We start from the raw sequence: 24640 nt of genomic DNA, 5'->3' as shown, positions 1-24640 counted from the left end.
AGCAATTTCTTTCTAGATCTGGGTACAAAAGTATCAAACGCAGGTATCGTTTGACTGGAGAAGTTTCAATATTACTCAGTACTGGAGTATTTAGTCGATACCTTAAAGATATTGAGTACCGATACCCAGCCCTAACGTCCATTGTACAGTACAATTAATGGGGCAACCTCGTAGTCTCAAGCACTAAAAGAAAAGTTGTAATGTTCCTTTTTCAGAAAAAAAAAGCATTGAAACGTGTTGTGATAGAAACATTTCTACAACATACTGTAGGCATGGGACAGTAAAACCACAATACTAGCATTTCACCATAGGATGTCCCATCACATACTTTCTGTTTCAGGGTAATTCTGAAATACCTTTAAATTAAGAAATCTTCCACAAATGACTTTAGTGAACAATTGAATTGCCTTACATCAGCAGTGGACTGTTACTCTCCAACATCCAAGACACACAACAAGTAACCAACAATGATTACAAAAGATCTACTAATATTGACTCTGCATACTGTGTCCACGGATCTGAATTTGTAACATGCCTCCATAACAGGCCACTTGACCAGTTAGAGGTTAAATAGCCTCTTAAACAGCTGAGTGCTACACCACATGTCTGGTGCTCCCCTGAAGAATTTGATGCTGTTGTGAGTGGGTTGTCTGCACATGCTCTTGTTTTGTACCTATTCCATATACCGCTCATTATACACATACTGTATTATATTTACTGCATCCAATTTACTACTTCTGTAACCACGCTGGTGCAGCACTCTGGTGTTTTAGAATACAGGTCATTGCAGTTCAGTTAGAAGTGTGCTAATGATACTAAACAGTGTTAAAGGGTTGAAGGTTGGCATTAATGTGTGTTCATCTTGTTCACTGGACTAATTCTGCTTAATGGGAAATTTAAGGGTGCAGATTCTTTTTTATACTCACGGCGTGTGGAGTATAGCAACCCTGTCCCCCAGAAGTGGCGTTTTTATACTACATTTTGAAAGAGACATAATTCCTGCCTTGATTATGTTCTGCCATCGGAGACCTGAGTCCTGTGTGTTGTTAGGTCGGGCCAAAAAAAAGTACTTTAAAGATCTGGGTTTTGTTTAAATATTGCAAGAGAAACAAATAAAATATGTTGTCAGTGAACATGTTTTGCGACTTGGCAAATGATTGACAACGTTATGTTGATTGAAAATGTAATCCGAGCAACATTATGTTTCTTTCTTTGCCGTTGCAAATTTAAATAAGTAAGATATAAAACATACTTTCTAGGAGACAGGGTTGAATCTAGGGACATTCTAGAACTTGTAGAAACTCTACGTTTTTCTGGCATTTTTACAGTATTTCTTTCTCTCATCTACACACACACACACACACATACACACATACTGTACTGTCCCTCTATGATCCGTCCTGTGGTTAGATGTCTCGTCATCTTTCCACTTTCCACTTACCTTCTTTCTGTCTCACACATACATACGTATGTACATCTCACGCACACACACACACACACACACACACACACACACACACACACACACACACACACACACACACACACACACACACACACACACACACACACACACACAGCATGCACAATTGTTTTCTCTCTAGAAGGCAGTTTGGCTCTGTGCCAGCTCTCATTATCACAGATATCTGTATGTAACCCTCCACTCCCAGCCCCTTCCTCCGTCACATGCACACACGCTACTCCATCACGGCCCCCCCCACCTCTCCCCACAACCTCCTTCCTACACACACACACACACACACCATCCGTACCACTCATTGCGTGCATTCACACGCCTCTTAAAGACTGGCAGCGTGGTTGGTAACATGCTGGTTACATATGTTGTGCGCCTGCTTTCTTTGTGTGAGAAGTTGTTCGTTTGTGCCTGAGCACAAGCCTACGTGAGCCCAATGACAATAAGGAGTGGACCCTCGCAGTGGAAGGAGGGGGGGGGTTACCAGCAGCTGGAGGAGAGGAGGTGCTGGGGAAGGTGGGGATGGTGTGTGTGTGTGTGTGTGTGTGTGTGTGTTTGGGGGGGGATTCATACAGTGAGCAATACTGACCTCTAGTGGCCTGATTTTATGATTTTAGTGACGAACTTGTGTTGTTTCTTTTACCAAGCTGGCCTCTAAGCAGCAGGTTTTTCATGCTGTCAGTCAGGCAGTGCATCTGCAACAAGTACAACACATATTATGGACTAAACCCTTAATTAACTGTCCATCCACTCTATATGAAATTGGTAGATTGATGATCATTTGAGGATAACATTTAAAAGGTTCTGCATTGATCTAAGATGGAGTTGCCTGCGCTTGTGTGGCACCAGGAAAAAAATCCTTGAACTCATTCTAATTTCATAAAAATATTTAGACTCAAATGATCTTGAGTAAAAGTATTTTGCATAGTTGCCCCAAAAATGTTTTTTTAGTAATTTTATTCAGATGGCGACCAAATTAACAATTAATTGATTTGAGTAACAAGTATTGTCTGTATGTCCAAATCGTATTCATCTGTGCCATAGAGCTACGTTGTTATCCAAAAACTATTAAAAACACATAAATGAGCCACACTGTTGCTCTGGGTGACATCTTCCTTCATTAATGTGAATGTGGGCATTGCAGTTTATTTTGAGTCAATCCCACATTCACCATCCTGCCGCAGGAAAAACTCACCAGAGCACCAGATGTGTATTAATCCACCACTGAAAGTAGTCCCCAACAAATGCACTATTTACTCTATTGTGTGAGTAACATTAGCTAAAAACTACAACTCCCAGCTCTTTTATGAAAATGACTGCAAAATAAATGTATGTAGGCTAGTTCAAATTCAGTTTTTTTTTTTTTTAAGATTTAGGAACAAACTTGGTTTGTGCTTGGACCTGGGAGCCACAGTCATTGAGAGACAGACAACCCATTATTGGGTTTGTTGGCAACAAGAAAAATATAGAATACCACCAGTTTTATCCTTTGAAGTTATATTTTGATGTCAAAAAACAAATAGTACAAACTAGAAATAGATTATTTTAACTGTAGATCTTGTCTGTCTTTTTCTGAATTTGAATACAGAAGGGATGGAGGGACGGTAAACTGGGGGTGTGCATCAGGCCTGCAGACTAAACTTTATTAAAATATTTGTTATACTTTCTATTTTCAACAGTGTTTTTTTCTTTTTGCTGCTTTAAGGGACAATTTTGTTCTCCGTCCCTTTTGTCGTCGTCACAATCCACATCTTCTTTCAATTCCCACTTGTGTTGTGGCCAAATATGTCCTCCAAGATAGTCTCTGCTAATCTCTGTACAAAAAAAAAATGCTAATGACACTGCTCAGTGAATGAAGGGAGCAGGGATGCGTTGATCGCTGCGACGCCCCATTCAAAGCGTCGCCGCTTAGATAGCGTTAAAGCTAACTCTTAACAAGATGAGTAGACGTGTTGACAGTATTAATTAGCTCACAATTAGCGCTCCCACGTCTCAGACTAGCCACCAGCTGTTATCGTCTGAGGGATTTTTTCTTTTGTTGATTTTTTTGGACCCAAAATTGGCCAGAGGTAGGTTGACAGGCCTCCTCACAGGAACAGATGGTGAATGCATGGCTTGTTGGCAATCAGCACGTTTTTAGCTAATGACTTAATTAGGTATGCAAATTGACAAATCAGTGTGGATATTGTCATTTAGTTGAAAAGCTCACCTAAATTAATTAGCCTGATTAAGGCATAGTGGGGCGTAGAAGTGGTCGCTAGGGGGTTTTGGGGATGGCTTCGATAAATAAACTGCCTTGTGCTCTTCATCTGAGTGTATGTTTTGAGTTTTGGGTGGGGGGGTTTGAAGTGGGCTACATTTTGTTTGTATGTTTACATCAATGCTTGATGGAAGTGTGTTTGTACTGTGTGCTTAGCGCTGTGCGATTTCTGTGTACAGTCCTGGGTTGGTGTTGTGCACAATGCATAGGGTTAATCTGAGTTTGCATTGGAGTGCTTTTGTCCGTTTGTGTTCAGGTGTCTGATTGTACGGTAATCTAGGTTCGTGTGCATGTGCATGTGTATCTGTGTGTGCGTGCGAGTGTGTGTTGCAGAGGAGATGGCTGAGAAGAGCGAGATCTCCCAAGCCAGGCTGCGTTGACACACTTGGCCAGTGAGGCGTGCGCTCCATTTAACTGTACAGCTTCTTTCCAGGTTACGGTGGGTGGCGCTGGGGCTCGCCAGCAGGGATGTGCTTAGTCAGTCAAAGGGAGATGAGATTCACACACTCAGCACAGACACACACACACAAAGATGAAGACACGACCATGATTCAGAGCTTATTGATCAATGTTTGAGTTCACAAATTACACTCCAGTGATTATTCTAACTAATTCACTTCACTTTCATGACGTGCAGAAGAATGTGTCCTGAAACATGGAATAAAACAAGCACACCCACCTTTTAAAGACTCACCACAAGAGTCACAGATAGAGGTGGGGTAATGGCTAAATCTCTCTCCTTCCCTTCCTTGACCCACTGTGAGAGGGTCATCTCTGTGAAATATGTCTTACATGATGAGTATTGATTGGGGCGGGTACAGAGCGCTGGGGGAATCTGCTTTCTGTACGGGAAGGTTTCATTTGCACCGAGTGCATTGGGGTTTCACTGGATACACCAATGTCTGTCCTCAACATACACACACACACAAACACACACACTGAAACTTACACACACAAACTCTTAGCAAGCAGGGGCTCTGTGTTGAAGTACCTCCCATCGCCGGGGGTTTGGGCGCTTCTCGCTTAGTTGGGAAACAGAAACCCTGGTAAACACAAACACACAAGATAGATCAACAACTGTAAAGACATCAGCTGCTGAATGAAAGTCTTGTCTTTATGACCTTATGGTTGTATTTTTAACCCTCCATTTTAAAAAGGCGGTTGATGGGAGACAGACATTATGCATATTCATTCATTTGAAGTAATGCACGTGTTACTGTATGAGGTCTTTTTGGGTGGATGTGAGTTCACTTGGTATTCAGATGGTGCTTTGCTCTCAGAATTAGATGAAACAGATATGCATTAATGTCTTCTGTGGTGATTTCTCTCTCATTTTAGCATATTCATTTTGAATCACCCGGAGGCTAAAGTGAATGGTCCTGCACAAAACTGAAAACATGTCACGGGTGCCTGTGTAAAATTGATTATATTTGTGTACCGCTTTTATAACTGTAAAGACTGTTTTAAAAATGTAAAACTAAAAATGGGTTCATTAATGAAAGAAATTTTGTGTGAGAGAAAACGATTCAAAACCCCATTGGATAAACCATATATTTATGATGGTCTAGAAAAAAAAATCAATGATTTTTGGCTCTTTCACTGAAAAAAAAACATTTGAAACACAACAGTGGCCTAATTGTATGTTAATGCCAACATTCAAACAGCAGAAGCATGTGAATAAAAAGGGTGCTTTTAAATAACACAACTGTGAGCGTAACAAAAATCGAGCCTGAGCAGATGTGACCTTTTTAGAATGTGTTTGTAAGAACGAGAACATGTGTAATTTCCTTACTTTTCAGTTTTGTAAACTTGCTCTCGCCCGTCTCTTCCCCTTTCCAGGACGTGATGGTGGTCGGCGAGCCGACCCTGATGGGCGGCGAGTTCGGGGACGAGGATGAGCGTCTGATCACTCGTCTGGAGAACACGCAGTACGACGCCACCAACGGCCTGGACGACGAGGATGACTTCACCAGCTCCCCGGCTCTGGGCAACAACGCTCCCTGGAGCAGCAAACCCCCCAGCGCCCAGGACAGCAAGCCTGAGAGCACAGCGCCCCAGCCCTCGCAGTAAAACAAAAGAAGGAGAAGAAAACAACAGATCCTTGACTTCATGTGGACTGGACTTTTTAACCTCTCTCTTACCCCTGAGGGCAGCGCTTTTACGCTTCATACAGTAATTATGTACTGAATCCGAATCTGCAAACTCACCACTGGCATGTCCAGCCAAAATATTCTGGATATTTTCCTCTTCTCTGAATTACTGTAACATCTTGGAAAACAAAAGAAATGGCAGCATTGCACAGCAATATCCACATGCCAAAGACAAGAAATGCATATAAGTGGTATGCAACTGTAATGTAAAAATACCAATGGCGTGGGCATTTTTTTTCAAGAATGCAGTGGAAAATTGCGGATCAAATTCTCCCTCAGATTCAAACCTCTTGTTTAGCGGAATACTACTGCTATGATTGGTTGACCTGCAGGTCGCAAGTCATCATGCTGACAGTAGACAGAGGGGAGAAAAGAAGAAGAATAAAAACAACAAACAAAATGTCTCAAAAAAATGGCAAGCTCAACGGTGAGAAGGCAAGGTGTTTTTTAACAGAGCCATTGGAAGCGTCTAACCACATTGGAGACAAATTAAACATTGTTTGAGGCAATTGCATTTTTATTAGAAATTCAGTCAGCTATTGGTTTGTTTATGCTGTTGCTGTTTATTTCCATTTCCAATTAGGAGGAAATAAAAGTTCTCTACCGCTATGGACTCCTTTCAAACGAGGGAAAATCGTGTCCTAGGATTGTTCTTTTCACATTACTGCGGTCGTCACAGATTGTGATTTCATGCAAACAAGTTTGATTGTGTTCGTAGTCTATTGGTATTTTGCTTCTCTCAGAATCCTTTGCAGTCACGTTGTAATTTTGCCGATCAGTGTGTGAACTTTGCCGACACAGATTTGATGCATTAATGTTGATTTATTTTTTGTTTTGTTTTTTTGGTTTTTTCTTCTGCTCGAAAATTTGACTTCTTTCCCTTTAACGACCTACTCCCAAACTGATACTAAAGCCTTTTCCTGCATGATTTTATAGGGTTTTTATTTTGTTTGATATATGTACTTTTTAAAACACATCAGTCTGATTTTCCTTTTGGGATCATCAGTTTGGGAACACTGTTACAAGGTTTGTAGCTCTGTAAATAGATGTGGAATCGATTTTGTCCACTGTAAATCAGCCACTGAAACCAGTTTGGATATGGCAGCTGTTTTGTTTTGTACAGGAGGTTCTGATTTCTGTTGGGTGGTTTGGATGGACACTGGTTTGCTTCGGTCAAAAACCCAACTCTCTGATGTTTGTCATCCTTTAAGCTAGTGCAGAACCAAAGCCACAAAGTTAACAGTCACACAATCATAGTTCTTGCATATTCTTTGACCATAAGAAGAAACTATTTCAACATGTTGAAAGCAACGCACAGATAAAATCCCATCCACCCCACAGTAATGGTTTGGTATCCCTGTATTTGTGCTCACAATTGTTCTTTAATCTTTAATTGAATTGCTAATATAGCCCTGATCTCTTTTGTTGGAATTTTGTTTAAAAATGGGAAAGAAGACAGCGACATATGTCTTTATACAATTGGATCTTATGGGTATTTATTTGTGCATTTGTAAGGAAGCTAACACATTTCTAAATATGTTTGAGCCTAGTATTATTAGACACCATTTGTACATTATATAGCAGAGGTGTTCAGTGTCATATCTGATGTCTGGTATGTATGCTTTACCATTATGTGTGCCAATAAATCGTGCTTACAATGGAGTTGAATGTGGTTTGGTTGCATGCATTGTGTGCATGTTGCATCTGTTTATTTGTCAATTTAGTTACTCTATTTACAGTGAACTCTGATTAATTTGATAAATCATTGGAATGTTCAGCAAGTGACCACAAAGTCCATTTAGTAACTCTTCTGAAGCTTTCGATCATATCACACGACCTTCCTCAGCAGATTGGAAAATGTACCAACACGAAAAGTCCTTGAAGTGCTCAGAAAAAGAAATACATTTGAAAATAAACAAATCCACAACACATCGCTATATCTGAGGAAGAAAGTGTAATAAAATCAAAAGCTCCTGAACCGCTGCTAAGTGGATTTTGCAATAAGTGTTTTTGTTGTCAGTTGGAAAATTCAGTTTTGATCTTTTTGGGACAGGGAACAGGGTAAAGGTTTCATTCTCACCTGCATCTTAAAAGACAAAAATCTAACTTACACTTTAGGGAACTAAAGTTGTGTTTTTGCTAATCTTTTCATGTCCCTGGTGATAACTGATTTAAGAAGATTATTAGGAAATGACGTTATAAAATGAATCAGTGATCTTAACATTGTGTTTTTGCGTCAGCCTCTCAAAAGTAAAATAGCAAAAAGCTTTTCTCCAGAGCTGACATTTCTGCTGATATGTAATGATCATACTGGGAGAATTCTATTGCAGAAGAAACAGAGATAAAAATAGAGATGTTTACACCCAAAGAACGCTCAGAAGACCAAAATGCAATGCAGCCACAAAAGGTTGTGTTTTAAATATGAGGTGTGACCATCGTCATAAATATGCTCAAATATTCAAACACTAATTACTTGGTTTCATTTACATGCTGATACAATCACTTTTGATTAAAATCTTAATAGTTCATGTACCTTCTCCTCTGCTCCTTGGAGATTATTAAAAAGCATTCTGGGAAATGTAGGAAATCACTAAACAAAATAAATCCTGGAATGTGATGAAGATGTCAAAATAATATCTAGTGGTGAATCTGGGCATGGATTTTTTTCTTTAATTTGTAGCCTTCAGTATATCTATTGCAGTTATGTCCATATGTTCCTATAGTAGGACACTGACGCTGTTTAAACAGCAGCATTGGATAGCAGAAATGTTATAGGCCCAAAATCATCAAACGGTAGTATTTGTAGATTTTATCTATCTTCATTGTATTCATCCCTCATCTGCTTACTTAGCGTTACTTTTGCTAAGTAAAACCTGGGGCATGAACAAACATATGAACTACCCAGCAAAGTTCTTCAGGAACAGTCCTCGCTACTGTTGTTGGGTAGACTTTAAATCCATGAAGATTTGATGGAACTTTGGCGGCACTGAGTGGATTATAGTGGGAACTGCAACAACATTTAATTATTTTATATTTCTTGTGTCACTCTTTTCTCTGTATCTCTGTGACATCATGCTGCAAAGAAGCACATCTAAAAGTTGACCAGATTTGAATCTGACGAGTAAATACAAACATTTTGTGGCCAAATCAATTTCACTATAAAGCCTATTTTATTACATTTCTTTTTAAATAATGGCAGAAGAAATATACAACGTATGTTGTTTTTTTACAAAGAAAAGAATGTGATACCAGGGAGATATTTTTGTTGAAAAAATACAAAATAATATCATTAACATATATTATAGATTTTAATTTATATATATATATATATATATATATATATATATATATATATATATATATATATATATATATATATATTTATTACTATTTATGCCATATTCAATCAGTGCTTGGCAAAAATTAGTTGTAGTATAGGCTTGGAGTTAGTCCATATCTTTATTTGCGTTGTTAGTAAAACTAACTAACTTCCTCTTTATTGAAATAGACAAATAAGTCCTTTGTCCTGAATAGGGGAGTATTACCTTTCATAAAAATATTAAAAACTAAATAATGAAGTACCTACACAATCGTAAGTCTTTATCATTTTCACAGCCTTTGGATTTATAGAAAAATCAGTAGTCCATTTATATATATATATATATATATATATATATATATATATATATATATATATATATATATATATATATATATAATTATAATCATATATAATATAATTATAATTATATATAATATTTTATATAATTATATATATACATATATTATTTTATTATAATAATTAACTGTTTAATCTTTTTTCCTCCTCGAAACTTCACCTTTATGACGTCAATTGTTTTTACCCAAACCCACAATGCGGTGACGTTGCCCCATGTTGCGCGAGTTCAGGATGGCAAATGCATGTCCCGCCCTACTCTGCCTTTCACTGCCTCCGATTGGCTTTCCCTGACACATTTACACTAATCCTAACCAATCCCAGTCCCCTTTCCTAAACCTAACCAACCCAACCAGAGCAGGTAACAGGTACCATAGATATATACACAGGTACTAGCCAATCAGTGGGAGAGTGGGGCGGGCCATGCCTTTCCTGTTCCTTCGCCATCCTAGGAAAACAATTTGACGCACAGGGCTACTGGCTGGGCTGCCAAAGTAAAGATGGCGGACTTGTCGGGGACCGATCTGTCAGAGGAGAAAGACGCCGAAATTGAGCTAAAGAAAAGACAGAAAAGACCGTGGGATGATTTGCACATGTCCGGTAAACTCGGTATAACCCCTGAACTGCCAGAAACGTTGGGATTTTACGATATAAACTCTGTCAGGAGGGAGCAGCGGGAGCACCCAGCAGGTAACCGTTGGATCCCCCTCCTCACGTTATGTTACTGACGTTACAGCTAATATAAGGCGTCTTAAATATATTATTTTAGTTGTCGACTGTAAGCATTTTACTGTTGTGACTTCATGAATATGATATTATAACGACGACAGTCAATTGTATCTAAATAAGTTAGAAAAGCTTCAGGAGTAGCTACATGTTGAAACTGAGTCGATTTAGCTGTCAGCACTTGTTTTAGCGTTACGGTCAGTGCTAGCTTGATTAACGAGCTAATAATGAACTGTCCCCTGCTCACTAAAAACATATCTGTAAGTGACACAATAGAGTAATTCTTTAAAACTAGTTCCGGATCTTTTCTTTCACTATCTAGCTAGCTACTGTAGTAATGTCTAAAGTTAGTTTGCATGGCTGCAGTTAGCTGCTTAAAGTTCCGTGAGCAGTACATGTAATTTAGATAAGTTAGCTACACTATCTAGCGTTAGCTATCTCTAGATATCTCTATCTCTATCTCTCACTATTCAGTGTTCCCTACGGGTGTCCACAAATCATGCTCTAAGGTGTTGTTTTTTTTCTGTCACCCATCATATCGCGTGATGGTCATTTTAGCTATACTTCCTCTGCAAACATTTTTATCATAAGATATGATAACAAAACTATGATGGGTGTAAGGAAAATGAATGTGACCCCAGACCCCAGAGATACACAGAGGCTCGCCAGATTTCATAGTTAGGTTTAGGGCTGAGACAGTTACTTGATTAATCGATCAATTGATAGACAAATTAATAATTGACAGTTTTTTTTTATATTCTATTAATACGTGCAGTTTTTTTTAAGCACAGGTACCAAACATACCCTTGTTCCATTTGCTCCAATGTGAGGATTTTAAGTGAGGATTTTAAGTTTTTCTATATGACGGTTTACGGAACATCTGATCTGATTACTATCTTGTAAACAAGCTTAGTAATAATGTTCAATTTCAATTCAAACCTGATTTCTTTTTAGTTTAGAGGGTACGATTTCAATTTCAATTTTGTTCCATGTTTATTTTCATTATCTGCCCGAGATCGTTCTCGTCAGTGTTTTGGTTTATTTTGTAAAAAGAAAAATAGGTTTGATGAAATCTTAAGAACAGATGTAAAAATGAAACACCATGGTATGGTTTACATTTTGTACTACTTTGTATTCTGCAAGTGCCTTTATCATTTCAAGTTTTGTCAATTGAAAAAGAAAAAAGGTTATTCCTGATCTATGTATCTTCTTGGCTTTTGACTGTGGATCGGATTAAAAATGACATTTAAATAAGACCACCTATATTATAACATCAATGTTTCACTGGTTAATAATTGGTCAATCATAATAATAATGATCGAGAACATGATCAGCAGATACTTAAAAATAATCATTAGTTGCAGTCCTACTGTAATCACACCTTACCTGCTCAATCGTTTGGTCTTTTTTGTAGTTGCTCTCAACGTCACAGATTTGGGTACACCACTATCTAAATACTATAGAGGCAACATGTTTGGTAATAGCCATTAAAATAAAGATGATAAAAGTGTTGTGTGTATATACTTGAAACTTGTCATTAAGTTGAGTTTTTGGTTAACGTGGATCCTCATTTGACCGGCACATTGTGAATTTATGTAATCAAGTACAGGGCATATCTGATGTTAGGTAAACACTACTGAATAAATATTGGACAGTATAAAGTTCAAATTCTAAAGACACTGTAGCTGAGATAAGATGCAAATTTGCACTAGAGGAAAAAATATATATAATTGCCAATTTTGCAGTGTTTCCTCGTTTAATTTGAATTAAAATATATTACAATGTTCTTGGGCCCTAGTTTATGTGACTTTTAAATATCTTTGTAATCCAGGCATGTTTGTGGTGCTCTCAGCTCAGTGTGCAACTCAGCAAAGTTGTTGATTGTTGAGCCAACATGTTTTGTTAGGTCATGTAATCGTTAACGTACAAATAGTTTATTTTTGTCTTCAGTTTAGGAAGCGTGACATGTTTGACAGAATCTCACAGGTTCAAGTCGAGTGGAAATAATTTCAACACAGTATGGGGGGAATTTAGGACGAAACAGACTGTGACAATTCAACAAATCCAGGCTGTTTGCTTTTTCACTTTATTTAACTAGTTATTAACAAGAGAAATCACTTGATTTTAATTTTCTTATCTTTCTTCAAATAGTTTTTAATGCATTTAGACCTATTAAGTCAGTCAATTTTTCATTTTGAGCCCTGGAAACATTTGATGGATTTCCACTATTTTCTGACATTTCAAAGACCAAATGATTAAGCGATGCATTAAAAATAATTGGTAGATCAATCAAAAATTAAACTAATAATCATATTTTGCACCCATAGCCTCATTATACTTAGCCATAGCAAGTTGTATGCCAGAGTTAAAATAAACTGTCACTACCACTTTACTCACTTTCTCTGTCATGTTAGTCATGACAAAACCTTCTGTATCACAAAGCAGGTCATTTTGCAGGTTCAGCCATTATAAAGATGTATTCAAGGTGCGCAGTGAGCTAAAAATATTGTTAAGCCTCCTGTTTTCATCATCCAAAGAAGTTTCCTTCTCTTTTACTTTACAGTGTGTGACACTCAAAACGTTGGTGCTCTCATTGTGTTGATCGCTGTGGTTGTAATTGTTGCAGACAATGGCCTTGTGGTAACACTGGTGCTCTGATGTTGTTCCAGATCCATCGTTGACCCGCTTCATTAGCGCAGAGCTCACCAGAGGCTACTTCCTGGAACACAATGAGGCAAAGTACACCGAGCGCAGAGAGAGAGTTTACACATTCCTGCGTATTCCCAAGGAGCTTGAGAAGGTACTTAGGTCCTGGACTCAGCTGCTCTCCCTCTCTTCATCTATCGCCATCTGTCTGATGATATTTCATTCAGTTTACAGCTCACAGTCAGCCCATAACTGTGTCAAACTAGGGCTAGGCGATGTGGAGAAAATCAAATATCATGATTTGTTTGACCAAATACCTCGATATCGATACCGCAACGATATTGTAGTGTTGACTATTGGTGCTTTCACAAAATATTAACACAATTAGATTTTACAACAGTCTGGTAAATTCAGAAAATTACATAACTTTACTGTAGTGCAGCTTTTAAAACCAGGAAATGACACCACTTATGCCACATTATGATATTATGATATCCAAAATCTAAGACGATATCTAGTCTCATATCACGATATCGATATATTGCCCAGCTCTATGTCAAATTGAGTCATTCCTCAACCTTATAATCCTCCTCCAGTGTTTCCTCTATGTTGATTGGCAAGTGGCGGTACGCCACGGTTAGATTTCTCCCGCCACGGTATCAGAAATGTACAAAAAGCCGTCTATCAGCAGTGATCGTTAGAAAGCACGTCCAAGAATAGCGCGGACACGCGCTTCACAACGCGAGTGGGCACAAAAAGAAAAGGGAGAAAGAAAAAGACCCGGTTGAGATGGCATGTGTGCATCCTTGAGAACTGTAAGTTGTATAACTTATGTTGTCGGTTCATTTAAGCCTGTATTAGTCTATAGTTCTCGCACATTGTTAGTTTCACCTTCACCTGCTAGCTAAATTGCACGTGGCTGTTGATTCTATACAACGCCCTTGATATCATATCATGGCATAGTAGGCTAAACCGTGATTATTTCATACATTCATGTCCCGAAACATATTGGGGGAAATTTATTCAACATAATTCACAGCCAAATAACAATTACAAGTATGTTATTTGAACATTTATAACCTAACCTGGCACTGCCTCCGTTTTGGTGTCTGCTGTGGTGCGCAGCGCCGCTTACCTTTTTTTCCTCCATAAACTCCGCCGCTACTTTGCCAGTTGCTGCATGAGATTCCTCCGGGACATTTTACAGCTTGTGCACTCCTTGGAGAGGATGTGTGCAATGATTCCAGCCAGTTGTAGCATGTATAAAGTTATATGAACACGTAGACAGCTACCGGCCATCTACGTGTAACGCGCCTTTCACAGCGTGAACGCCCGGTGCTTTTCTTCTGATTCAGAACAGAGTCCATCCACGCCGTAGCCTACGTTACCGACTCTGGCTTTGCCTTCGGCCCATCGGTGATGCCCACACTTGTTACTCGAGAGTTGCGTTTCTCTGACAGAGACTATGATTATTACTAAGCAACCAAGATGCATCTTCAACCACGCAAAAGATTAAAAACAAAAACGTGAAAAAATGGCCATAATATGTAAAAGTGATTGTATTTTCTTTGCCTTTTGTGTAATGTAGGCTATATAAAAACAATTTTAAATAAAAATACAGACTCTTTTAGGAAAAGTCAGGTACCAGCAGGATTGTATTTTTTTATTTAGCAAAGTTATTACACATATACATTCAAAACGTCCTGGCCATTCTAGTGTTAAAGAACAGGCCACAGGGGGACCATCTAGCAGCATGTATGCTACTCAGCATTAATGGGCCACCTCTTTCTGAATTCCCCTATAGCCGAGCCTTGGAGTTATTTTTGCAAAAGACAAGAAAAATCAAATGCACACAGCATGGCTGCAAACTTTGCTACTGAGGCAAATATGCATTTAGTTTCAATATGAATGGTTTCATACTATAGCCTACTTTGGGTTTTGGTTTCCCTATGAAGAATTTCTTGTAAAATTCATTTTGTAGACCTACAGTTCCTCAAAAATACAGTTCAATCAAAACGAAATTAAAAAATGCCTCGTGTGAATATGTCAGTTCCGTTTAATATATAAAACATTTGGCGGCGGGGCGCGGGACTGGGGTGGGGGGGGTGGTTTCCGACAGATCTGCCCCCACTGCTAAAAAAAATCCTAAAGGAAACACTGTCCTACATGTTCTGCAATAATTCTGAACTCAATTCATTGTTTTGGTTATTTATGTTATGTAACTACAGTATTTGTTGGCTAAATCTTTACAAAGGAAGTTATAATCAGCTTGCCTTCTCCATTTGATATTATTATAAATTGAACTTAGTGGTTTTTTTTTAAGCAGCTGGTCAGATAAAGTTTGCAATTTCAAAACATCAATTTAGTCTTTGTTTGCCTAACATTGATAGACAAAGTAATTAATTTAAATAAATAAAAAAAAGAATACTGAAAAGACTAAACAGAAATAAAAAAAAAAATCATCATTAGTTTCATTCTCAAGTACACTTGTAGATACATACACTTTTTACACATAATTGACATATGTAAAACAATATAAAAAAAAAACATTGAATTTTGCCATGTGACTCACTGACACCAGTTTATTTTTGTTGTTCTTGTCATTAGCCACCAGAAGGCAGTGTTGAGACATAAAATGTGGTTAATCTGTACTGTGTGCTGCTTCTCTTTAGGAATGTGTCACATATCCTACATACCTGGCAATCACCTATATATCTAAAAAAAAAAATAAACACAGGTTAACATGTAGCCTGTTAATAAAACTGACCCAACTTATTAAATTAAACAATTATGCTTTAAAATCTTACAATTAGGCCATTGAGGCTATCCTCCTCTGTGTCTTTGTTTATTGTTTGTGGAGTTGAGTAGAACCTCTTTCTGCAGAAATACATCTGAACAAGCAAGCCCAGACGAACGTAGCTCTTACTGGCTCGGTTTTTCCTTTGGGGGCAAGGGAGGAATGTGTGTAAACATAAAAGACCTCACTGAGTTTACTATGTTAAGCAGACTTACCAACTTCATGGGCACCTGACGACGAGTCAAGTCACATAGAATCCACCAATGAGAGACAAACCCTCCCACTAGCTTCTCCCAAAACTTGCCTCATGCCTTTTATTTTTCTTATGTAAGGAGTAAGTTTCTTATGTAAGGAGTAAGAAGACACTTCACTTATGTTTTTTTAAAATGAAAGGGCAATGGCTGTTTTGTATGTGGAAAACTGTGAAGGTATGTGTCTGCTGCATAATTTGGTTTAGGCCTACCCTTTTTATTTTAGGGTTACATGTAGTCTATTAGTTTTCGCCTGGCTTTTCCTCCGATGGAAAGAAGATGTGTGACGTCCTCAGGAAATAAAAGAAGGGACATTTTCTTTTCTTTTTAAAGAATTTTTTTGGGGGGCTTTTCCGCCTTTAATTGATAGGACAGCTAGATGAGAAAGGGGGGAGAGAGAGGGGGAAGACATGCAGGATATCGTCACAGGTCAGACTCGAACCCTGGACCTCTGCATCGAGGCATAAGCCTCTTGGTATATGTGCGCCTGCTCTACCCACTGAGCCAACCTGGCCACGAGAAGGGACATTTTCAGCTAGAAATAATTTTTGGATGTAAAGAAACTGTTGTGCCCCCCCCCCCCCCACTCCCATTATTTTATGTTATTGTTCCTGTCCTTTGACACAGATACATAGTTAAAGATGATGGTGAGTAAATGTGTCTGCAGGCTGTACGGTATCTTTCCCACTGATGGTCATTGTTTAGCAGGGAGGTTTTGCTTAATGCATACTGCATGTTGTTCACACTGACAATCATTGTTTCACTTGGAGGTGTTTCGGTGTGACTTTTCCAGCTGATGACCTTCGGCTTCTTCCTGTGTGTGGACGCGTTCCTGTACGTCTTCACTCTGCTGCCCCTCAGGGTGCTGCTGGCCGTGCTCCGCCTCCTCACCCTGCCATGCTGTGGCTTCAGGTTAGAGCCTAAACACACACTCTAAACACACACTCTCCTACCCGTACACATTACCAAAGAAAAACATGTAATTATCCCTGCAAACCAAAAGTACCGCTTAACTTAAACCTGCATACAATGTAAACTATAATCACACAGCAGCACATAATAAGCCTCAGGAATAAAGCTGTACTATAGTAACATTCAGATGTTTGGGCTGCACAATTACACATAAACAGATATCTTTGATAATTGATTATCATGATTATTCATCAGTTTTCAAAATAATTTAATTTGATTCAACCTTTTGAAAAAAAAAACTTCAAATTTCTGAATAAACTTAAAACAGAACTTTTAACTTAAAGGAAATTCAACTTAAAAATGCACTCACATTCCACAAAATGCTCTCAGTTGCAGCTGCACCTGAGTATGTAGAGAATGTTTTTTTTAACTTAAGTTTTAAGTTTGGCACTTAAATTTCCAGACTTAAATGATAAATCTCACCTTGCTGCTTCTTGCATAGTTCAGTTGGGTTCAATTCTGACCTATAACTTGGCGAGAATTACTAATGCCATTTCAATTTGAGAGTGGCAGTGGGAGTATTAATTGTTGCCATTTCCTGGTATAACTTTTCTAAATGTTATACAATAAGCTGAATAGAAATAATGCTGCATGGCTGCCAGTGAGTGCTAGCACAGGAGTAGAAGGATGGTACTTAAGTATTTTATAACAGATATTTCATTTATTTAAAAAAAATCTCCAACTTGTTGAATTATGTTTAGGAGCTTATACTTGCAACCCTAAACACAATATTTGTAATGTGATGCAACAATTGTTTGCCTTGTAAATTCTGACCAAAGTTGTGTTTGCAGTTATCATTCATAAATAATTGTACAGCCCTGTTATACAAGTGGAGCTAAATCATAGATGCATATCACACACACACACACACACACAAACAAACAAACAAACAAACAAACAAACAAACAAACAAACAAACAAACAAACAAACAAACAAACAAACACATGCATACACATGACTCTAAAAGTAGTTGTGTTCTATTTGTATTATATGAATGATTTGTAGTAATGCAACATGTACCCTCTTCCTTTTTGGTTTCTTGATGTACAAAAAGGCTTTGTGAGAAATGTTTCTGTTGTTTCTCTCTTACGACATGGTCATCTTTAACTATTGGTTGCTTCTTCAAACAGCAAATATCCACATTCTGTGCACTGGTAAAATGTTAAAAAGCCTAATAGTGCTGATCCATTGCTGTAATATGCCACCAGTTCATGATTTTTGTTTTGTGTATTTCCCTATAAACAGATAAACACATACTATAGTTTTAAATATAGCAGCTGTTTTCCTCTTCCACATGGAGCAAAAATAGGCCTTAAAGACATTCTGGTAAAGTTTTCTGATCACTTATTTTATATCAGCTGTCAAGGTTTGTCAAATAACTGGTCTGCCTCTTACCAGGATAATGTTGCTGTCTTTCTGTTTACATTTAAGCAATTCAAGGCCTTGATAAGTTTGGGGTTTGTATAAAATATCTGGAAAAACAATACTCAATGTAGCTTTTAGCCAACTGTCGAAGAGTCATCTTTATATGTTTTCATTAACAGCTGTTTCACTTTGAACACACACTGACCAAAATGGTAATAAAAAGTATGTAATGTTGAAATTGAAAAGCAGTAAATTTACTCAAGTACTTAATTACAATTTTGAGGTGCTACTTTTATACATCTTATTCACTACATTTTGTAGGCAAATAGTGTACTTTTTACACTTTTTTCATTACATTTATTTGACAACTTTAGTTACTAGTTTGCAGATCTAGATTATTAATACTAAATATAAATCAACTAATGAAATTATGATATCATATCAGAGATTAAGGTACCCAGCAGTATATAACGTAATTAAAATGAACTCTACCTTTACCAGCTGCAACATTAGTGATGAACGCATTAATGCATGCAATTAATAATAATAATAATAATTATATTATAATTATTCTGAAATGGGCCAATTGGCATAATGAGTACTTTAACTTTTGGTGCTTTAACTATGTTTTTATGCTAATACTTTTCTGTACTTGTTTTACTTGAGTAAGATTTTTGAATGCAGGACTTTTACTTGTAACGGAGTATTTTTTACACTGTAGTATTACTTTTTCTTAACTTAAGTAAAATCTCTGAATACTTCTTCCACCACTGAAAAGTGCAGTAAACATACAGTTTCATATGTACCCAAAGACCCCCCTCCCCCCCAATGGACACTGCCTGTCTTCCTTACCTCACCCTCTATCTGATTCTCCCCTCGCTTTCCTCCCCCCTGCAGGGCACGCACATGCCCCTACTGCAGGAGAAGCAGGTACGCTCCCTAAAGCCTATCAAGGCTTCATAAATGTTATCACTGTTCTGAACTGGCTCCACATCCATTCACCGGTTTATCTTCATCTCCATTGTGTCTGTTAATATACAGCTCAGCACCTCATGTCATGTTTCCATTCTTTGAGCCAGAGCGGCCATGTTGGTTCCGCATAAGTCTGTTTTTTTCAAACTCATCCAGGGAAGGTTTGCTGAGAGTGCATGCTCATTCTCATCACCATGTTGCTTGTCAGTGATACAGCTGCACATGCTTAAACTGGAGGGCAGCTTATTGCACAGCTCCTTTAAGGCAGTTTGGGGCTCATTTGTCTTGTTTAAGGGAAGGGAAAACTCTGTTTATTCACCTTCCCTGCACAGATACCCCCAGCTGCTCTACAAGTTGCAGGTTTGCTTCTCTAACAAGGTTTTGCATCAGAAATCAAGCTCTTTTCTTTTACTGGTGCAGTCTTAATGCCTGTCAGGCTAATAATGCATATAGTAAATGGCACATAGCGATGGCTAGTTGGAATGCCGCACATAGCTGACTCACTGACTGCGCTCAAACACGCATACTATTCACGTGTGTTATGGAGATACTGCTTGTAGAATAGAGATAGTGAATACTGCTTTGTACAGGCTACACTGCCTGCAGCTTTGCCTCCAGAGAGTTGAGTGTGTCGCACATGTTGAGGATAAGATGCATTACCACCTTAACCACCTCAATTCAAAAGCTACTGTTTACCAAAACGTGTTTTCAAGAGAAGTGTAATGTTGTGAATCTGTTATTCGATAAGAAGATTGACAGAAATTTAACCAGTAATAATTTTAATGATTTTATTATTTCTTTTAAGTCATTTATCGAGCACAAATGTCCAATATTCACCGGTTCTAACTTTGCAAATTTGAGGATTTGCTGCTTTTCTGTTGTTTTCTTATCATAGTAAATTAAATATCTTTGGGTTTTGGACTGTTGGTTGAAAAAAATAAGACAAGGGGAAGACATCAACTTAAAGAGGCTGTACACAATATTCAGAATAATAAAATAGCAGCAAACAAATATTCGTTATGTAAAGATATGGTGGAGTAATGGTGTCCTGAGCAGAGAATGAAGTCACACTCCCTCTGTGTGTGTTGTAGTCCAAGCATTCCTATTTTATATTCCTATTTTTTATTTTATCTCTACCCTCAGTCCTGTATCTTCTGCTACAGTAAACGTTGTCCTAGTACACTAAACATTTATTTATCTATTGTAAATAATTATAATTGTACATTGAGCACTGAACAAAATCTTTACATTAATGGGTAATTGGTAGGAGCCCAGCTTTTGTTATTTTTGAGCCATGCCTCTTTTACATGAATGACTACAGAGGTGACCACTGGATGGAGCCGTGGCTTAAGGAAAACAAACCACGAGTTTATCTGACTCTTATCCTTTGTCATAGGTATAGATATAAGTCCACCTCATCAGTGTAACTCTTGGAAACCCTTCATAAATTCAGTGTGCTCAAATTAAACCCCAACTATTGTTTGGTTATGAAGGCAGTCGTTGTCTTTTACGCTTTGAACAAAACGGCCCAGATGTTCATCTCATTCCGTTCTCTTCACAGTTGTGTGCTCAGCTGCACACAATTCAGAAGACGCTTACATTAAATAAGCTCATTTCCACATCTTCCAATACTCGGGCCATTTTCTCCTCTCTTTCTCAGCTCGGAGTCTAAAAATAGATCTCCACACCCTCCAGCCCACTATTTCTTCCATCTGATACATGATTTCTTTCCCTCTCTCATGCTTTAAAAAGGTGTAACAGGGTCAGGAGTAGCCCTGTTGTTGTGTTGCAAGACTAATCAACAGCCGCTAAAGTTAATTAAGGTATGATGGCTGTAGGAGTAGCAGTTGTTGTTGTGTCATGTTTTGTGCTCTAGTGAGTTAGTATTGTGGTTTATAGTGATTTAGTGGAGAATTGTTACCTGTAGGGCAGGGTTCAACTTGTTAAATATTAAGAGAGATGGCTGTTATTGAGAGAAATTTTATTGTATTCTCTGTCGCAATTCTGTATGAACACCACAATGTTTTTGAATATTGAAGTTGTGATTTATGTTCAGTAAGAAGCCTGTGTGGTGAGTGTATGAAACATATTCTTCTTGCTGTAGTTAGTAGTGGTTGGGGACACACATAGTCCAGTCTCACAGCTGACATGTAAAATATGCAGGATGTCTTAGAGTTAAGCTCTCTCTCTGGCTCTTCCCGGTTATCCCTGTCATAGTAAATACAAAATAACCGGTCCTATGGATTTGTCAGCCCTCCTCTTAACATGCTCTCAAGCTGCCACTGCCAACCATTGCTATTAATTATGAAAGCTGCACATGTTTTAAACACGTTGTTACCCTTTAAAGATTATGTAATTGTAGACATGATTTGCTGTTCTTGCGGTTTGCGACAGCTAAGCTTGTGTGTTTTCTTCCATTTATTTTGTAACACCATTTTAAATATTTCTGTCCAAAATGCTGCACCCATTTTGGTAACAAAATTGAAATATTTCCATAAAGCTAGATTCTCAAACACAAACAAATCTTTGTTGGTGTGCTGTAGTCAGTTTGGTAGATAAGAACAACAAATATTGAATCTTTATACAAACCGAGGCACAGAACAAAAACAGAAACATATTAAAATGAGATAAATGTTATGAATGAGATAACATTTAGTATAAAGGAGATACTTACATATTGTGTTTTTGTGTTATCACTTCTTGTAGCCTTTTCCTTTATGTGGGATATCTCATTTTGAACAGAAATGAATTATTTACCCCCCCCCCCCCATTTGTTGACCTACTGTGTCCTCACATGGCATAATTGGCAGCGACTCAGAGCCGCCATAACCAGCAGTTGCAGTCATGGTTACACACCTGAGTACAAACACATTTTATTGTTCACTCAGGTTATTTGATGTTATTATTGTGTGTACATGTTAAGAATAAACCCTATCTTTGGATATACTGTACTCATCAGCTTGCAAGTATGTATTAAAGTACGCAAGAATGTTCTAAAAGGTTGGTTAAATGTGTTTTTATATTCAATACAGTTATTGTAAGTTGATCTTTCTGTGTGTTTTGTGTGTGTGGTCAGCGGGTCTCGGCTGCTGCAGCCAGCGCAGGTCTGTGACGTGCTGAAGGCTCTGATCATGGTGCTGTGCTTCTCCATGATGCATTATGTCGATTACTCCATGATTTACCACCAGATCAGAGGGCAGTCTGTCATCAAACTCTACATCATCTACAACATGTTGGAGGTACCTCACATTTTATACGTTAACAGCTGACATTTGGTGGTAAAATAACTGCACGTATTAAACATGGGTGGATTCGAACCTTCAAGTGCATTCACCGTTTTTTATAGTTCTGTGTGTGTCTGTTCCAGTTTTGTGCATACAGTGTGCATAGTTTTGGACTTACTGTATATACATGCAATATGGAACACTTTTTCTAACCTAAATGGACCAAATGCAAAAAATCAACAATAAAACTTGGTTCTGGCAGTTGTGGTCTGAGAAAATAAAATAAGAAAAGAAATGTGTGTAATCACTTGCTTATAGTGAGACAAATGTAGGTTTATTGCATAGCTCCAGATTGATTTCGTTTAGTTACAGAATGATCACCCATAGTACTGTACTAATGTTGGGTCTTCAAATTGAAAAAGTTTTTTTCAAAACCAGGGAATTACCTAGAAATTCTTGTTGTGGCAAAGGTTAACATGCAATATATGTCAGACTGCACATTTGATGCAGTTGGAATCAACTTTTATTTGATTTGAGATTTGTTATAAAGAGTGATTTAGCTTAGCTTACAGATGATGTGATAGACAGCCAATAGATGATAAGATATAAAATAATATATACTAACAACAGTAATAAGAACAAGATGCATTGTTGTAATGTAAACGATAAAAGAGGAAATGAACCAAACATCTGCTTGAAATACATGCCATTATTAATGTTATGATCTTATCTGTCATTTCTTTGTAAGGTGGCCGACCGCCTTTTCTCCTCTTTCGGTCAAGACATCCTGGACGCTCTCTACTGGACGGCCACAGAACCCAAAGAACGGAAAAGAGACAGTATAGGAGTCATTCCTCACTTCTTCATGGCTGTCTTTTACGTCTGTATCCTTCTTGGTCAGATCCACAGCAGAAATATGGGCGTCTCTTTCCTCTGTTTTATGTTGTTATGACAGATGACATACAGCCACAGTCTCATGAAATGCCCATATCCAACATTATCTTTGTGAGTCTGGTGGGCTGTGTGTGACCACTGAAAAAAGATAAATGAAGCCTTTGGGCCCTATTTTCCACCCGGCGCAGCGTAAAGCCCAACGCAAGTGCCTTTGCTACTTTAAGACCGACGCGGTTGTCAATTTCCCGTCCAGCGCCCACATTGTTTAAATAGCAAATGCACCTGCCCATCTCTGCAGGTCTTACAGGCAGGTGTGTTCAGGTGAATTCTTGGCGTATTGCTATCTTGATGCAGCGGGAAGTGATCGCGTCATTGACCAACAAAAACCTGGTCAAGTCAATACAGAATTTCATTTTTATTTTAACAGCAAATTAGTAAAATGCACCTAGGCTCGTGCACAGTGCACACTATGCTTGTTACATACACACACAAAGGGAAGCACAGCAGAATGCAAACATGCAAAAGATTACAAATAAAAATATTGCGGTGCAAATCTGCCATCATAATAGCAATGCGCCAAGGTACAAACACGCCTGGCTTTTAAAGGGAATGGGAGAGGACACTGATTGGTTTATTGCATGTTACACACCTATGAATTAATGAAGACACTAAGTACAACCCTTTTAAACCATGCGCCCGGCACACAGACCCTTTTTTCTGCCATCAAACTAGCAAAAGTTGATTTAAACGCACCTGCGCCATGCGTTTCACGCCGTGCGCTTAGATCGCTAAAATAGGACCCCATAAGTGTTGATCACTTGGCCAACACACCAGAATGAAATTTGGTTTGATTTTCTTCCAACGAGACAGACAAGAACTAAAAGGCAGAAATTGATTCGGTTTCTCTTTGGGCAAGACCAGGGACCTGAACCAGCTCAGTTCAGTGCAATATAGTATATTTGCATATATTGTTTTCAGTACGGATTTTAGTAGATTTAAATTACTTGTACTGTACATTCTGAGAATTTAACTGATGTTTCCATTATAAAGTACTGCGTGACCTCCAGGGAATGAGCAGGGCAGAGATTCTTGCTCAAGGATATGTCAAAGGAAAGTCATGACTGTGGTTAGAATGTGGTCTGTTCAACTATTAAGATGTATACTTTTAATTAAGTTTTAATGAAGTGATTAGTCAGTGCTCAAATCCTTTTTAAATTAGTTGTTGTCCTAAG

General features: G+C 38.1%; 2 protein-coding genes across 8 annotated transcripts in view; both read left to right on the top strand.

The window, feature by feature from the left end:
- Nucleotides 1-7546, top strand: part of ldb2a (LIM domain binding 2a) — a 92847-nt gene extending 85301 nt beyond the window's left edge. For all 6 annotated transcript variants that reach the window (XM_028590089.1, XM_028590088.1, XM_028590084.1 and 3 more), the window contains exon 9: nt 5574-7546. In XM_028590089.1, the coding sequence (XP_028445890.1) occupies nt 5574-5804 (231 nt within the window). In that variant the 3' untranslated portion in view covers nt 5805-7546. The remainder of the gene's footprint in view (nt 1-5573) is intronic.
- A 2437-nt stretch (nt 7547-9983) lies between these two features.
- Nucleotides 9984-24640, top strand: part of tapt1a (transmembrane anterior posterior transformation 1a) — a 29140-nt gene continuing 14483 nt past the window's right edge. Inside the window, exons 1-5 of one of the 2 annotated variants that reach the window (XM_028590126.1) lie at nt 9984-10250; nt 12956-13086; nt 16774-16892; nt 22367-22529; nt 23263-23398. In XM_028590126.1, coding sequence (XP_028445927.1) covers nt 10061-10250; nt 12956-13086; nt 16774-16892; nt 22367-22529; nt 23263-23398 — 739 coding nt within the window. In that variant the 5' untranslated portion in view covers nt 9984-10060. Of the gene's footprint in view, nt 10251-12955; nt 13087-13709; nt 13748-16773; nt 16893-22366; nt 22530-23262; nt 23399-24640 lie in introns of those variants that run through there. The other variant, XM_028590127.1, reaches the window with a different exon arrangement.

The sequence above is a fragment of the Perca flavescens genome, chromosome 10 (genome assembly GCF_004354835.1).
Source record: "Perca flavescens isolate YP-PL-M2 chromosome 10, PFLA_1.0, whole genome shotgun sequence".
Classification (NCBI taxonomy): domain Eukaryota; kingdom Metazoa; phylum Chordata; class Actinopteri; order Perciformes; family Percidae; genus Perca; species Perca flavescens.
This window is presented reverse-complemented; position numbering and strand designations above follow the sequence as displayed.